At 35.2% G+C, this 16,811-nt stretch overlaps 1 protein-coding gene across 1 annotated transcript; it reads right to left on the bottom strand.

Annotated features, from left to right (window-relative positions):
• Window positions 1-7,250: 7,250 nt before the first annotated feature.
• LOC128551217 (toll-like receptor 4) lies at window positions 7,251-13,258 on the bottom strand. Its single transcript, XM_053531890.1, has one exon. The coding sequence runs from the start codon at window positions 13,117-13,119 to the stop codon at window positions 10,534-10,536; it is 2,586 nt and encodes an 861-aa protein (XP_053387865.1). The 5' UTR covers window positions 13,120-13,258; the 3' UTR covers window positions 7,251-10,533.
• Window positions 13,259-16,811: the final 3,553 nt, after the last annotated feature.

Genomic DNA, 16,811 nt, shown 5'->3' with positions numbered 1-16,811 from the left:
CATTTCCAACACAATGATGATGGTTTCGTTGCAAATTTTCTTATGACAACAATATCGATCATAAGGTCACATGATCAACTGACCGTATATCACTGGTCACATGATCAACTGACGGTATATCAAGAAAGATATACGGCACCCTGATATCGGGTCGAAAATACTGCAAGTGACAGGATAAACTTGGATTCTGACATAGTTTTATAAAGACTAGGTACAGGATGTAGCCTGTAAATGGTTAACACTGTTCTTCTAGTATTTACATAGTTACCTAATCTTTGAACTTTAAGAACCAAGTTTCAAACAAAATATTTCATTTTGCAAACTTTTGACAATGTTTTATTAAGATCTGTGTCTTATTAAAGTGCAAATTACATTCCAGTCCGACCTGTCAATCAAACTATTAATATTGGCCAATAAGATAATGCGTTATCCGTCGATCCGTTTACTTTGTTTCTAAGGCGCCATTATGTCTCACAAACTTACAGTAACTAAGTGCCAGCAGATTGTAAAGTTCTAAATAAAAACAGTATTCTTTTAGGCTTTCTTTACGGCCCTTTGTGAAAACGGAGATGTTATACATATAAAATGTAAATCAGACACTGAGAAATAAGAAATAAAAGGAATAGATAATTGCGATCACCCACGTAGAATGTCCATTTATCAGGTTTATCATTAAAAAAATGCTCCAGCTATTTTTCTTGCCTTATTTAATGTGGCAGATGGTGCGAGAATCAACTGATATGAAGGAAGATTGTTCTGAAAATGGTGTTGGTTGAGTTACAATAATTAGAATCAAAGCCTTGAGATGTCTGGTGGTTGCGGGTTTTGTTGGATTTATTTTCTGTTTAAATAGCAATCTATAAATATACATGAATGAAAAACAAATACAAATGTGCCTCATATCTAAGATGAACTCTGTCTGACCTAGCTTGTGATGTAACTATGGGCTGGAAAACGTTATCATTGATAATCTTATATAATCTTAAACAATCTATGAATGGATACAGATTGAATCAGAACTGCTTGATCATTGATAATTAATCCGCATTGTTCATGAATAGGACTATATTGTGTAGCACATGAACATCCTTTGTATGTGATTTGGAATCAAATAAAGGTGCTATATGATTGTCAGAATTACACTTAACTTTGGTAGCGGGAAAACCCGCAACCAAAAATGAAAAATGCAGCCAGTAACAAGAAAGGCCATAGGACTAGGTCTTACGCCTAACTAACATAAGTTGTTGTTCTGGTTCTGATATATGAATTATCTATTTTTATCGATATAAGTATTTATTTTTTCATGGGAATCAGCTCTCTGATCGGTCAGTTAGAAGACATGATGTCATGATAAAGGTATGAATTTCTAAACTTTCTTGTTTTCAAAATGAAAATCTCAATAGTCCGTTTATAGAATTAACACGCGTTAAGTTATCGTATGGCTTCTGCATTTAATACCCACAAAGATGTCCATAAATATCATTTTGTACAGTTAGAATTACGTCAATTTGTAGCATTGTATCATTGACTGATTAAATAATAAGATTTTACTAATGATATTAATAAATGTGTCGCATATTGAAAGATGTTAACACCTGCTGATTTGTTACAAATTTTCAATAAAAACATGTATTATCAATTAAAACTTAACAGACGCCCTCTAATTGTGATTAACACCGATGTGACAATCAATCTGCTTCCTTTTGTCGTTCGCGTGATAGCTACTGACATAAGTTTTTCAAACCGCGGGACACTCCATTAGTTGCTACTTTCTGCAGCAGGTACACACAAACTTTGTGGAATTTCCGCACATAACGATGTTGTAGCGGGAAGTATCAGTCGAGTATCCAGAAGAATACAACACATTATAATAAGATACAATGATACCCATTTAAATTATATACAGATACTTATTCGCAAGTAAATAAATGAGTGAACTTTTGAATCATTATCAGTTGCATAAAAACAAACAATATGCCCGAACATATTCAGTGGATTTAAGAGAAAAAATGTATTTCATCTTTCGATTTAATTTATTTATGGACATATCGCTTTTTGCAAGAACACAACTGTGTCGTTATTTTCTTTGAGTATGTGCATTATACTTTATACCAATAGTCTGTGTACTCTTTCAAACGGTGCGGTCCCAAAATAAACAAATTAATCAAATTCTACGACTTTTATATCTATAAAGACCTTTTTAGCACCGACATTTAACAGCTCTGTTTCACCAGTCTTCTTTATAGAATTAATGTAACGTTAAGAACAATTATTTAATGATTCATTTAGCGCGTGATCTGACAGGTTTTTAGCTATTATTAGGAGATTTAGATACTTTATAAAAGACAATCCGCCATAGCGGTATCATGCGTATCCGCCATTTTGGAGGTTGCGTTCCTTATCAGAAAAATCGAATTTATGCATTATTTACTGAACACCTTAAATGAAACGATACCATTCTCACAAGAGAATCGAATCATATCAGTTTTTGAAATTGCTCAATAGATACTGAAATTACATTTTGACCTCCTCTATGTCTATCTATTTGTCTATCTAAATTTCATTTAGAAAAGAAGAATCATTTGATGTTGGAAACGCATTTTTAAATGTCTACTTTAAATAAATAATAATAAAACGGTGTTTTAACCTTTTTAATACAAGAAAAGATGTTATACGTGCGCGTAATAATTTCACGAGGGCGTAGCGATATATAGTAGTGTATAATAGTGAATTATTCTGCCGACGTATAACCGATTTTGAGTTTATTAATTTAAGTAAAACATGATTTTTCTATACATTATTTCAATTCTAATGTGCCCTTTATAAATAAAAATATAGTAGCGCTCTTTCTTTGTCGTCTGTGGCGTCATTTTGTAAGCGTGTTTCAACAGATACAAGCATATTAGAATACGCGATACATTTTTTCCAATCGGACTAAAGTACTCCACTTCATAAAGTTCATCTTCTTGTGTAATCGATTTTCCAAGATCACTTTTTTATTCCCACAAATCTTTTTTATTTGAACCAATCAGACAACTCGTTTCAACAAACGTTTGGTTTAACCTTCAAAATGGCACGAACCTTCAAACTGCACAGGACACACTAGGCATAGATTCCACTATATCTATCTTCTTTTTACTTTGTTATTTTACTATGGATGTCACAATTTAGGAATTACGAGATGTGGTCGTCATAAGAATTATAAACCCGTGATACGTACACATATCGAAAATTGGAATCCCTGGCTTTTTTTAACTTCTACTGATAAAAGCAAGGTTCTGATTGGCTAGTGGTAAGGTAGTCTGAACATGACCCTCTATAGGTTGTCTTCAGATCATATGCATAGTGTTAATAAGATATGGTTTTAATCATATAATCAAGATTTTTTTTCTTTCTCCTGGAAATACATCTATTTAGGTCACCACGTACCAACAGTAGTTGCCCATTTGTTTAAGTCGGTCACGTAAATAAAGCTGGTATTATTAATACACGCAAAAACCAGCAGGGAATAAAGAAGGAAATTAATTCATTTTAGCGAAATCAGTATATAATAATCTCTTTATATATTTTTACTTGAGTTATTTTAAACTATAATCGATATTAATTTGTTTCTAATCAATATTACTTTCACCGATAATAGAACAATTGTTTGTGTGCTAATTTAGTCACTAGTAGTTACTAATGTGGCCAATGCCCTAAAGATGTTTACTAACACTTTCCTGACTCTACCTTCATTTCAAGTTTGCTAGGTATAAATTACCAAAGCCCAATCTTATCAGATGTTAGTAAATTTCAATTCACGAAGCGAGGGTCTCGAACTAACTCGCGATCCCTTGTTTTGTAGCACAATCCTCTTATCAGAATGTTAATACATTGTAATTCTAATTCACGAAGCGAGGGTCTCGAACTCGCTATCCCTTGTTTCGTAGCACAATCCTCTTATCAGAATGTTTGTAATTTTAATTTACGAAGCAAGGGGCTCGAACTCGCGATCCCTGGTTTCGTAGCACACTCCTCTTATCAGAATGTTTATAATTTTAATTCACGAAGCGAGGGGCTCGAACTGGCGATCAATGGTTTCGTAGCACAATCCTCTTATCAGAATGTTTGTAATTTTATTTCACGAAGCGAGGGGCTCGAACTGGCGATCCATGGTTTCGTAGCACATTCCTCTCATCGGAGTGTTTGTAATTTTAATTCACGAAGCGAGGGGCTCGAACTGGCGATCCATGGTTTCGTAGCACAATCCTCTCATCGGAGTGTTTGTAATTTTAATTCACGAAGCGAGGGGCTCGAACTGGCGATCCATGGTTTCGTAGCACAATCCTCTCATCGGAGTGTTTGTAATTTTAATTCACGAAGCGAGGGGCTCGAACTGGCGATCCGTGGTTTCGTAGCACAATCCTCTCATCGGAGTGTTTGTAATTTTAATTCACGAAGCGAGGGGCTCGAACTGGCGATCCGTGGTTTCGTAGCACATTCCTCTCATCAGAATGTTTGTAATTTTAATTCACGAAGCGAGGGTCTCGAACTGGCGATCCATGGTTTCGTAGCACAATCCTCTTACCAGAATGTTTGTAATTTTAATTCACGAAGCGAGGGTCTCGAACTGGCGATCCATGGTTTCGTAGCACAATCCTCTTATCAGAATGTTTGTAATTTTAATTCACGAAGCGAAGGGCTGGAACTGGCGATCCATGGTTTCGTAGCACAATCCTCTTATCAGAATGTTAATACATTGTAATTTCAATTCACGAAGCGAGGGGCTCGAACTGGCGATGCATGGTTTCGTAGCACATTCCTCTTATCAGAGTGTTTGAAATTTTAATTCACGAAGCGAGGGGCTCGAACTTGCGATCCCTGGTTTCGTAGCACAATCCTCTTATCAGAGTGTTTGTAATTTTAATTCACGAAGCGAGGGTCTCGAACTGGCGATCCATGGTTTCGTAGCACAATCCTCTTATAAGAATGTTTGTAATTTTAATTCACGAAGCGAGGAGCTCGAACTCGCGATCCCTGGTTTCGTAGTTTGGTGTGTTACCACGAACCACTGTTCAAGTCTATAACACGGCTGCATGAAATCATCTGCATAACCCTACGTTTTATTATTCAAATAATTATTCATAGTTACCCTTAAGTGTTATTATCTGTGTAACTATTCATTCGTGTACGTGTTATTAAAATATAATTATTCATAATTACCCGTACGTGTTAACGGTATGTTTCCCGTGCGGGTTATTCACAATATCATTCATTGTAACACTAATGTTCAATACTGTGAATAACGTGAATAAGGTGAATATCAAACACGGGATCATACAAAGGGTAAGAAGGCGGGACCATACCAAGGATAAAAAGGAAGGGCCTAACTGGGGGTAAAAGTGGTGGGACCTTAACGGGCGTAAAGTGGTGTGACATTACCGAAGGAACGGAGACGGGATCCAACCGAGGGTAAGAAGGCAAGACATTTCCCAGGGAAATAAGGAGGGACCTTGCCGATTGTAAGGATGCGGGCCCTCAACAAGCGTAAGGTGGTAGGATCTTACCGAGAATAAGGGGTGGGGACTTACCTAGAGTAATGAGGGGAGGCCTTACTCAGGGTAAGGAGGGATCTTACCAGGTATAAGAGGATATGACCTTACCAGAGGTAATGGGTGGGCCCTTGCCGAGGGTAAAACGCGTTTAAGCCAAGCTTGTTTATATACGGCATGTTTTCATATAAGATAACACTTTTTTTCAGAGGGGCCTCCATGACCGAGTGGTTAAGGTCGCTGACTTCAAATCACTTGTCCTTCACCGATGTTATTTTGAGCCTCACTCGGGTCGTTGAATTCTTCATGAAAAGAAGCCAGCCAACTGGCGAACAGAAGATCGGTGGTTCTACCTATGTGCTAGGGTCTTCCTCCATTATCAAAGCTGGAAAGTCGCCATATGACCTATAATTGTGTCGGTGCGACGCTAATCCAAAAAGACAACAAAAAACATATTACCGGACCATACCAACGGAAAGCATGCGTTGTGAGGCAGGGTAAGAAACCTAATATGGCCACTGTTCAAACAACTCTTTGTCAGATGATTTGATTCTATCTTTGTATTTTGATGAAACAAAACATCTGGTCTCGGTAATGACATTTTAAGGTGGTTCAAGTCATATCTTTCCAAGAGACAGTAACTTTTCGATGTTTCAAGTGTATTTTCATCTACTTCAATTATTACTTGTGTGGTGTCCCACAGGATTCAATTCTACGGCCTCTGCTCTGTTTAATTTACGAGTACGACATGTCAGCAGTGGAAAATAAACATTTGTTACATGTAGATGTGCTATATAGGCTTAATGAAATTTCTGTTCTTGTTCTGTTCTGTTATATGCTGACGGTTGAATACTTTTATCTGGCAAAAAATATCCGATATAGAAAATGCTGCATCTTAAGATTAGTTCTTAGTATGTTAATGGCCTGTTTACAATAGGTTATCATTGCATATAGGTAAAACTGAATCTATGGTTTTGGTCAAAAGACAAACTAAGGTCTGAACCAAACTATTGAAGCAACTACATCTGTGAAATATCTTGTGATTACTATAGATCAGCAATTATTAAAGAAAAAAGCTAATGCTAGGTTAGATATTTCCATTTTTACTGTTTACATTGATGACGGTTATTATTTTCATGTTATAAGACTATGCTCCTGTCCCATAAAATATTCAGCTCGATATGTCCATATTTTGTCCTCGAATGAGAAGAATTCTATAAGACTTGTCTTCAATTCTTATCCTTTCCTGTTTTGCTTTTATCAAAGTATGACATATGTTATAGTGTTTGTATTTTATTTTTTTTTTTTTTGGGAATAAATGTTTGAACTAGGTTAAAGTTTCTATACCGTAAGTAAACTTTTCGTACTCAACATGCTAAATATATCCTAGATTTGTCCTTAAAGACACTTGCTGCAGTTTCTTGTATGAGAGATGGGGCATAAATTTCCCAAAAATAGAATTTGTTCAAACTTTGTATTTGAACACAGTTTCATGTAAGAAACAAAAAAAAATGCCAAAAACAATCATAGGTCACCTTGCATGTTCAGGGGTTGTCTGCCCTTAAAATCTGGATTTGTCTTCCAATTTGCATATTCAAGGGCAGATAACTCCTGAACAAATATGGTGACCTTCGATATTTTTCTTTATATTTTTTTTAATTAAATTGAAACAATATCATACAAACGTATATAGATAAACAAAACTGTAAACACAGGGAATAAATTGTTTGTTTTAATACTTTGAATATTAATATGTTTTAAAAATACAGTTTCTTTCAAAAGCACGCGTAGAGGAGAATTTTTATTTTTCCCACTTTACACATGCTAACGTAATTCATACACAAATTATAACCAGACAACCGCAATACAATAATGGCATGTCACATCTTCCCGAAAATACAAACAAAAGTACCATATCTAATCACAACACACTCAACATGTACTTAACTATATCATGAAGTATGATTGTCATATGATAATTGATAAAACGAAAATGTTAAGTGCAACTGAATCTTCTAAGTACTTCTGAAGGATGTATTGAAGTGTTCAAACAATCGAATTTATCATATGATGCATTTACGCAGTTTTCGTTTATGCAATACAGTATAACTTAAGGTAATGGACCCGTGATGAAAATCGGTTATTTCTGTGTGATTACGTTATCTCCCGATGCTACTTCGGCATTCTCCGTATGGTTGCTCATACAAGCTACATTAGCAGCCGGAGAATGCCGAAGTAGCATCGGGAGATTACGTAATTTTACGAAAATTGCCGATTGTCATGATTGGTCCATCTCTTTACATCAGTGGACACAAACACTTGGGGCCAGGGCCCCGTGTCGCTATCTCTCATCTGTCTCTGTCAACTGTTCGCATTGTAAAACAAACTGCGCTTAGACAGAGAACACAGACAATGTTTTGTTTCGATTTTAGCATGTTTTAGAAATGCACATTTTACCATCAATGTTCTTTACATGAACAATGTAGGAAAGTGAGAGATACAATCTTGTACCTGTGGCATATGCTATATAAAGCGGGTATGAGGCACAGAGAAGCGTTTGAATTGCCAATGAGGGACTTTAGTGAGTTTCAAATTGTCACCCTTATTGGATTATGTCCGAGATAATAAGGTTGTTAGTTGGTCCTATCATTTGGAATCCTCTGACTTTATCGCTGTTTTATCTGTGAGATATCAGATATCTTGCATATTTGTAAAATTGAATGTCTGAAATGTCAAAATTAAGATAATGTGTGTTTATAGAATATGTAGCTAAAGACATTCTTAAACCAATAGACATGATGATCAATAACTTAGCTTCATTTACATCATATTGTTACAAATAAAATAGCGATAACAACAGAGAAATCCAAATGAAAGGATCTACTTACTCTAGATAGTATGAAAGGGAGATAACTGACCAAAGTCTCACATTGCACATTAAGCATTCAGTCACGCTAGAATTCTAACAAAACATGGTTTTTGATATCATCATATGCTCAGTTCGTTTTAAAATGCTAAAAAAATACTGGCCAACAGATGGCGAGGACGGATGAGAGCGGGACCTTACCCCCGAGTATCTGTGCCATTAACATCACTCCTACGAAGGCAAATATTTCCTTATTTTAATGACAATTTTGCCTTAAATTTTTTTAAATAGAACCGAACAGTTGATTATGTTATCTACGTAGTTTTCGACAGAATAAAATGAGCCGCACCATGAGAAAACCAACATAGTGGCTTTGCGACCAGCATGGATCCAGACCAGCCTGCGCATCCGCGCAGTCTGGTCAGGATCCATGCTGTTCGCTAACAGTTTCTCTAATTCAAATAGGCGTTGAAAGCGAACAGCATGGATACAGACCAGACTGCGCGGACTATGTTGGTTTTCTCATGGCGCGGCTCAAATAAACATCACATCAATTTCAGTGTGTGACAATATCATGCTCAAATTCACGTGATGTTTAAACAAAGTTTCTTTTGTTTAGTTTCAACGTTCGCTTTAAAGAGAGTTGCTGTAAAAATATCCATTGCAGATGCACTCTCTTTCACTTTTTTTAGTGTTGGTGATAAAATAAAAGCAAATACTCTGGCAAAAATCAAGGAAAATACACAAGTTTGTCATTAAAGTAACAACAACACGAAAAGATGTAACGATTTTGAGATTTGTGCGCGAGTACGATTTGTACATTTCTGTTCAACGATATGAGCAAACAAACTTGTTAAAGGTGTGATAATAATCACTTTACTAAACGAGAATAGCAGTTGGCTATAGCCATTCTTATACATAGTCATCTAACATAATGATTTAAAATGTCTACCTTTATTATGTACATAGAACATGAATAAAGATATACTAATCTTACCGGCATATTAAGCATAAGTACGAAAGGATTTTAAGGTATCCGGTCTACAAATAAGTAAGTTCCAAATAACAGCGATATTAAAATATATCAAATATTGATGCCTGGTAAGCTCATTATACTTTTTGCAGCATTTGAAAGTGTATTGTCTACTGAAAAATAAAATATAAATTACGTGACAAAAATATGTTATAGAAATTTTCAATGATACTTCAACAGAAATCCGGTTATTACAGTGTAAGATTTATCATTTTGCAGTAAAAAAAAACATGACTGCAGTGATTCGTGCATATTATTATGGTCGTTCAGGAGACACAACTTTTTCAAATGATATCCAAAAACATGAGATGAACAGGGATTGAAATGTTATTTATTTGTGGATTTGATACCTAAGTCAGAAGCTAAAAGTATGTACATATGGTTAAATAATAAATGGTATTTGTATTCCCCGCAACAAACATCCTAAAAACTTTATATGAGAAAGGTGCAAGAATTTTAAAGGCAACGAAATTGTGAATATGTCTGAAATGCAGTATTTGTTGCAACAGAAATAGACTTTGCAAAACATACCAAAAATCATTTGAAAATATAAACACTGCAAAAGTAATTACAATTTTTTCTAAAGACATCATGAGAGAATAAAAAAAAAAAAACCCGCAAACTTAAGTTGTCACAGAAATTGTCATGCCAACATGTACACAGCTAAATAGATTAGAAAACATACTCTGGTTTCCTGTCCTATAATGGTTCACATCAAAAAGACTGTCAATTATTTTTTTTTTTTTTCTGTAGTGCACACAGGAACAGTCTATACGAAAATAGTTCCACTAAAACTATTTAGATGACCAGTCCAAAGAAAATATGTAGATAATGCAGACTGTATTATTCTTAACTGAAGATAAAATTGTTAACTCATTGAACTTACAGTGTCTGAGAACTCAGTAACGGGACAAAAGAATAGTGAACAAAAATGCAAAGATATTTTGCAGTTGTAACATAATTTCCCTGTTGCTGGACTATAACTAAAGCGGAATGAAGAACAATTTTAAAAATGGAAATTCTTATAAAAATACACTTAAAAAGAGAAAATAAGATATGGATATATTTCCCAGAACAAGTTTATACACACGTATATATAACAACTACATATCTTTCAATGATTCAATAAGTTTTTGCCAAAACAAAAGTTCGCCTTCGGTTTGCTCCGTATATTCCAGGTAAGATTCATACCGTATCCAGTTGATCATTTCCAGAGGCATCTCTTCGATTTGAATTTTGTCTTTCATTACGATCAGTAGGCAACCTTTCTCGTCACGTGAATAAATACTTTCCATACGAGCCATTTGAAATTCATACATACACCACCTACTGTTGATGAATTCGCGGCTCAATATCACCACTGTCTTTCTGCTGTTTTGAATAGCACCAACAATATTGTCTATCACTGACCGACCGGGCACAAAATCTCTTTGATGGACGCATAAAGACAGCCCTTGTTGCTCAAGCTTTGGTATAAGTTCTTCTGCTATAAAATGGTTGTTGTCCTCAGCGTATGAAATAAAAGCTTCGTACTTAAATATTTCCTCTGTATTTTCATTCGGAACCTTCTTGTACGAGAAATACCTTCTTTTCGTGATGTAAACAAAATACCGTATTTGCCATCGGGTTTTGTACGCTATACCACCTAGGATGACGAACAGGAAGGACGTTATGAACAAAGATGCCACAACAATAAAAACTGTGTAAGATCCACAATATTTGTTTAAATACGATACTTTGTATTCAAATTGATTCACATTAAGTTCTCGTGCGTTATCTACATCATAAAATATATATTTTTCATATCCTACCATATTATCTTTATGTCTAACCAGCCAAAAAAGAAAATCTTTATATTCACAGGCACACTGGATTGTGTTATTTTGCAAATCCACACTGAAGTCAGGTCTTTTCTCGAAATTAGTCGTTAAAGAGGGTGGCAAATATCCAATTACGTTGTTACTCAAATTGAGATGTTTAAGAGATTTCAACGCGCTTACATCAGCTGTCCAGTTTTGTATCTTATTATAACTGAGGTCAAGTACCTCTAACTTTGTTAAGTTAAAGAATACATGTTCCGGAAGATTCTGCAGTACATTATCGGATAGGTTAAGCACGCGAAGGTTTCCGAAATACGTAAAGTGGTGTTCTGATATAGAAAATCCTAAAAGGTTCTTCTGCATGTGTAGCTGTTCTAGATTTGGAACACTTAGCCCAGTACGAGGTGCTAGTGATCTGCAGTGGTTATCGGATATATCTAAATGCTTCATTTGCTCAAATTTGATGTTTATAGATGAAATACGATAAATTTTGTTTCCAGATACATCAAGTCGTTCTATTGGCAAATCTAAAGAGCTTGCATGATTCAATATTGAAATCAACGCCGAAACAAAGCCACATTGGGGAGAGTATATATTTTTTATTTGCTTCGGGATAGACAAAGGAATAGTACTCCCGTCATAAAATAAACAATTCTGTTTACCTGAAGAAATATTTTTCAAGTAAGTATCTGACATGAACGGACAGGCAGAAGTCTGATTTCCCCTACAATCTTCTTCATCCTTTGAGATGTTTTCTATTACTTCTAAAGGCTGTTCATGGAAAGCTGACACGTCAAGGAATCCACTGTGTAAGTCCGTTAATTTGCCCAGACATCCAACTTGCATAATATACATAGCTATAGTCAGCCTGTTGTAACCTATACGCAGGATATTCAGACTAGAGGGTATCAGAATTAAACCATTAGATTCAACCATTTGGATCCTGTTACCTTCCATAACCAACTCTTGTAATGAAGTATTCCATAAATAACACAAGTCACGTTTTTCTACTGTTCTTGCTGGTCCAAACTTGTTGTCAGCATGTGAGAAGTTAAATGATTTGATATTTGTGAATTGTAGACCATATGAAATATTTTCTAACGCTTTCAAACCAAGTTGTTTGTTATAGGATATATCGAGCACTTCTAATTTCTTCAATTCTTTTACAGCTCCAAATTCGAACATACTAATTTTACAGGAAGTAATATTCAAAAATGTTAAGTTCAGTAGTGCTCCGAAAGTACTATGAGTAACTTGAGATAGACTGCAATATCCGGACATTCCTGATACTGTCACACCCTGTAACAGATTCGGATCCCCTCTAAACACATCGAAATCTTTGTTCGGTAGACCGTCCAAGTAAAGTTCTCGCAACACATTAGACGGATAAAAAACTGGATAATTCAGAAGATTCGTGTCAATATTGTTTGGAATATTTCCGTTAAGCTTCAAAATGCGCAGGTTAGCCGGGAGCCAAAACTCATACCTAGGTCCATTTCTGTATACATCCAAATTATTTAAACTAAGATCAAGGTGCGTAAGTTTAGACATATTCCACAGAGCATGCTCCTGTATGTGCTCTAAAGCGTTTTTTGTTAGGCATAATTCTTGCAGCGACTCGCAGCCTGTTAAATCATCAGTTGTTAAGTTTGTATCATTTAACTTAGAAGACGTAAGTCTTGTTACTTTATGAAGTGTATCATTTGCAAGAGATGCACATATTGTTTTTAACTCCAGTTGTATTGAGCATCTCATTTCAGTGGCAGTTTGAGTGTAATTAGAGCAATCACATTTTCCTCCTGGTCCACAAGGTGAACTTGCCACACAAATTCCAAGCATAGCCAAAAACAAAACTCCTAGCCGTTTCATGTTGAATTAAAGAATACAAAATGAAAATGCTCACAAATGATGTAGAGTTGTTAACTTCGTAACTTAACACAACACGCTTTAAACATGTGATAATAATAAGTAGAAGTCCTTAATGAAAATTTCAATTTCCTTTCACTAAAGTGGTTTTCATTTGCGCAATTGTTTATCCGAGCACAGTGGATCTCGTGATCCCTTGGATATCATCGAAGTTTTACTGTGAAAATTACATTCTTCAAGAATGAAGTAAATATGTTTTCTTGTAGCCACAAGTTGTAATTACTACTAGAAAACTTACACATTTGGGATAAAAGACACTTTTGGAGTATTCTTTTACCGCCATATGACACAGTAACAACAACATTTGAAGTCTTGATTTATACAAATCTGGCAATGAATTTTTTTTTCATTTCATTAAATCGTTGATGACTCATCTAATAAAAATTTAACTTAGTACATGAAAATGTTAGTTGATATAAACAAATCGTTTCCGAATCACAATATAAACTACTTTTTCCCTTGTCGTGTATAAAACACCAATATTTACTTCTATCTTCAATATTCGTTTCAATAGAACTCTCTTTCACAAAATATTTGAGTCAGTCACAACATAACTCTCTATCACACAATATTTTAGGTCAGTCATTAACAGAACTCTCTATCACAAAATATGTTCTGTCAGTCACAACAGAACTCTCTATCACACAATATTTTGGGTCAGTCACAACAGAACTCTCTATCACAAAATATTTTCTGTCAGTCACAACAGAACTCTGTATTACAAAATATTTTATGTCAGTCAAAACAGACCTCTCTATCACCGAATATTTTATGTTAGTCACAACAGAACTCTCTATCACAAAATATTTTGGGTCAATCATGATAGAACCCTCTTTCGCAAAATATTTACGTCAGTCATAATGTGACCCTCTGATGTAAAATATTAAACGACAGTCACAATGGAACCCTCCGTCTCGAATCTTTTACGTCAGTCATATTAGAACTCTCTTTCACAAAATATATTACGTCAGTCATAATAGACCCTTTGTAAAAGACATGTTAAGTCAGTCATAAATAACCTTCTGCCACAAAATATTTTACATCTATCACAATAGAACCCACTGTCACGAAATAGTTTATATAGTTCACGATATCACAAAATCTTTTCATTCACAATGGAACCCTCTGTCACAAAATAGTTTACATCGCTCACAATGGAAGCCTCGGTCACAAAATGCTTTAAATCGTTCATAATTTTGCAACCCCCTATAAAAATATTTTGATCTATTCACAATGGAACACTCTGTCACAAAATATGTTACGTTCAGTCAGAATGGAACATTCTGTCACAAAATGTTTCACATAGTTCACAATGGAACCCTCTGTCACAAAATGTTTACGTTCAGTCGGAAAGGAACCTTCTGTCACACAATGTTTCATATAGTTCACAATGGAACCCTCTGTCACATTTTTTTACATCGTTTATAATGAAATCCTCTGTCAAAAAATATTTTCATTCACAACGGAACCCTCTGTCTAGAAATAGTTTACATCGTTCGCAATGGAACCTTGTCACAAAATAGTCTATATCATTCACAATGGAACCCTGTCACAACATATTTTACATCAGCAACAACGGAGCCCTCTGTCACAAAATAGGTTACATCAGTCACAATGCAACACTCTGTCACAAAATATTTTGATCTATTCACAATGGAATCCTCGGTCACAAAATTTTTAAATCAGTCGTAATGGAACCATTTGTCACAAAATATATTTTACAGCAGTCAAAATGGAACCTTTTATTACAGAATATTTACGTCAGTCAAAACGGAATCTTCTGTCACAAAAATACTTTACGTCAGTTACAATGGAACCCTACATAACAATATATTTTGCATCAGTTGAAATGGACCCCTCTGTTACAAACTATCTTAAGTCAGTACAATGGAATTTTCAGTCACAAAATATTTAGCGCCGCCATTTATATAATGAGGTTAAAAGCCAGAGAAATTTCAAGATGAATGGTTTTATTTAGATATTTTTTACGATAAAATCTTGCCTATTTAAGCATTTTTTTACATAAAATGTCGAAAATGTCTACCTTTTTTTAAATGCGTAATTTTTTTATGTGACTTAACATACAATGCGCATGCTTTAAAATATGTGGCAAATGAAATGTGATGAATCAGAATAATTTGATTAACAGATGTTTAGTCAAGGCACCATAACTGTACCTATATGGCATAGGTGAATATATGATAGCGTATAGGCGCTGAGCCTCCAGGAGTCGGAGCAAACATACTGAGTTGCAGCTTCAAATTAGAAGACAAATACTGAAAATAGATGCGATAGGACTCGTTAGTTTTTTATTCAAAAACATCGTCTGACGGGAATTTCAACAAAAAGACCAGTCAAGTATGAAAACAAACAAACAAGAACAAAAGAAAACAATCAAGAAACAAAATGGGGCACCGCCTTGAAACGGTCAGTGGCAAAACCACCACTGGGAAGCTTAAACCGGTTTATGGTGCACCCAAACTCACTCTTACCTTCAACATGTACCAGAGTTACAGGACAGTGTAAATAAAAGTTCTCCCCGCCAGGGAAACCTTAACATACGCAAAGGCAATAAAAGGCATGTGATGTAATACGCAAAAAATGTTCTTGTATGTAGATATTAATGCAATCCTTAAAAACCTAAAACGCTTGTACTCAATTCTTTTGCAGAAGACAGAGCAACAAGGGAGCACCCTAAAGGGCACGACAAAACGGGCCAGAAGACGGAAATCAAAATAGCTCAGTCCTTCTGCCTATCATGGAGTCTTCCTCTTTTAGGGATCCGACAAAACAGGCCAGGAGACAGTAATCAAATAGCTCAGTCACGGTGGGATTTAAGAACTACCTGAACTACCCAGCATAGAGACCTCCGCATGTGTAATCAGACACAATCAAAGAGAAAAGAATCGCGTCCAGCTGTAAAAGGGCTGAACTCCAAACATGCAGTGTGTCCCAAAACAGTTGGGTCATAATTTCTTTTAATAAAACATTTAATGACTTTACTAAATACAATTGAAAAATTGCCATGACCCAAAATCTTACGAAGTTTGTAAACCACATCCCCATAAAAACGGGGTTTGATTCATCTTCTCGCAGAAGTGTCTTTAAACTGCTATTGTATTTTAAAACCAAAATTTAGCAAAGTATTTACGTAATTTGTAATAACGGTAGCCTTTTTGAAGAAGTTTATTTATAATACTTGTATATTGATTACGTTCATTGAAATCCTCAACATGACTACACGCTCTTTCAAACCGAATTAATTGAGAAATATATATTACATAATAAGATGTATTCTGGTGTTCATCCCCATCCAAATGGGAGAAAAAATTACAATATTAAAAATTAAAATCATCGCTCTTATCATAAATTTTAGTATGTATAAAATTGTCGTAAATAGAGAGATGTAAATCTAGAAATGGAGCAGTAGTATCCGAGTAGTTAGTTTTATTTAACTGCAGCTCCCGGGGATAAATAGTATCCACCAACTGAGCAAAAAACGGATTATCCATATTAAGTATATCATCTGGATAGCGTGATGTACTATTAAATGCAGTAATAGTGTCTGCGTTTGTACCTGGAGAAAGGCCCAACATAAAATCCCTTTCATAAAAATATAAAAAGAAATCAGCGAC

This window comes from Mercenaria mercenaria, chromosome 19 (genome assembly GCF_021730395.1).
Source record: "Mercenaria mercenaria strain notata chromosome 19, MADL_Memer_1, whole genome shotgun sequence".
Classification (NCBI taxonomy): domain Eukaryota; kingdom Metazoa; phylum Mollusca; class Bivalvia; order Venerida; family Veneridae; genus Mercenaria; species Mercenaria mercenaria.
This window is presented reverse-complemented; position numbering and strand designations above follow the sequence as displayed.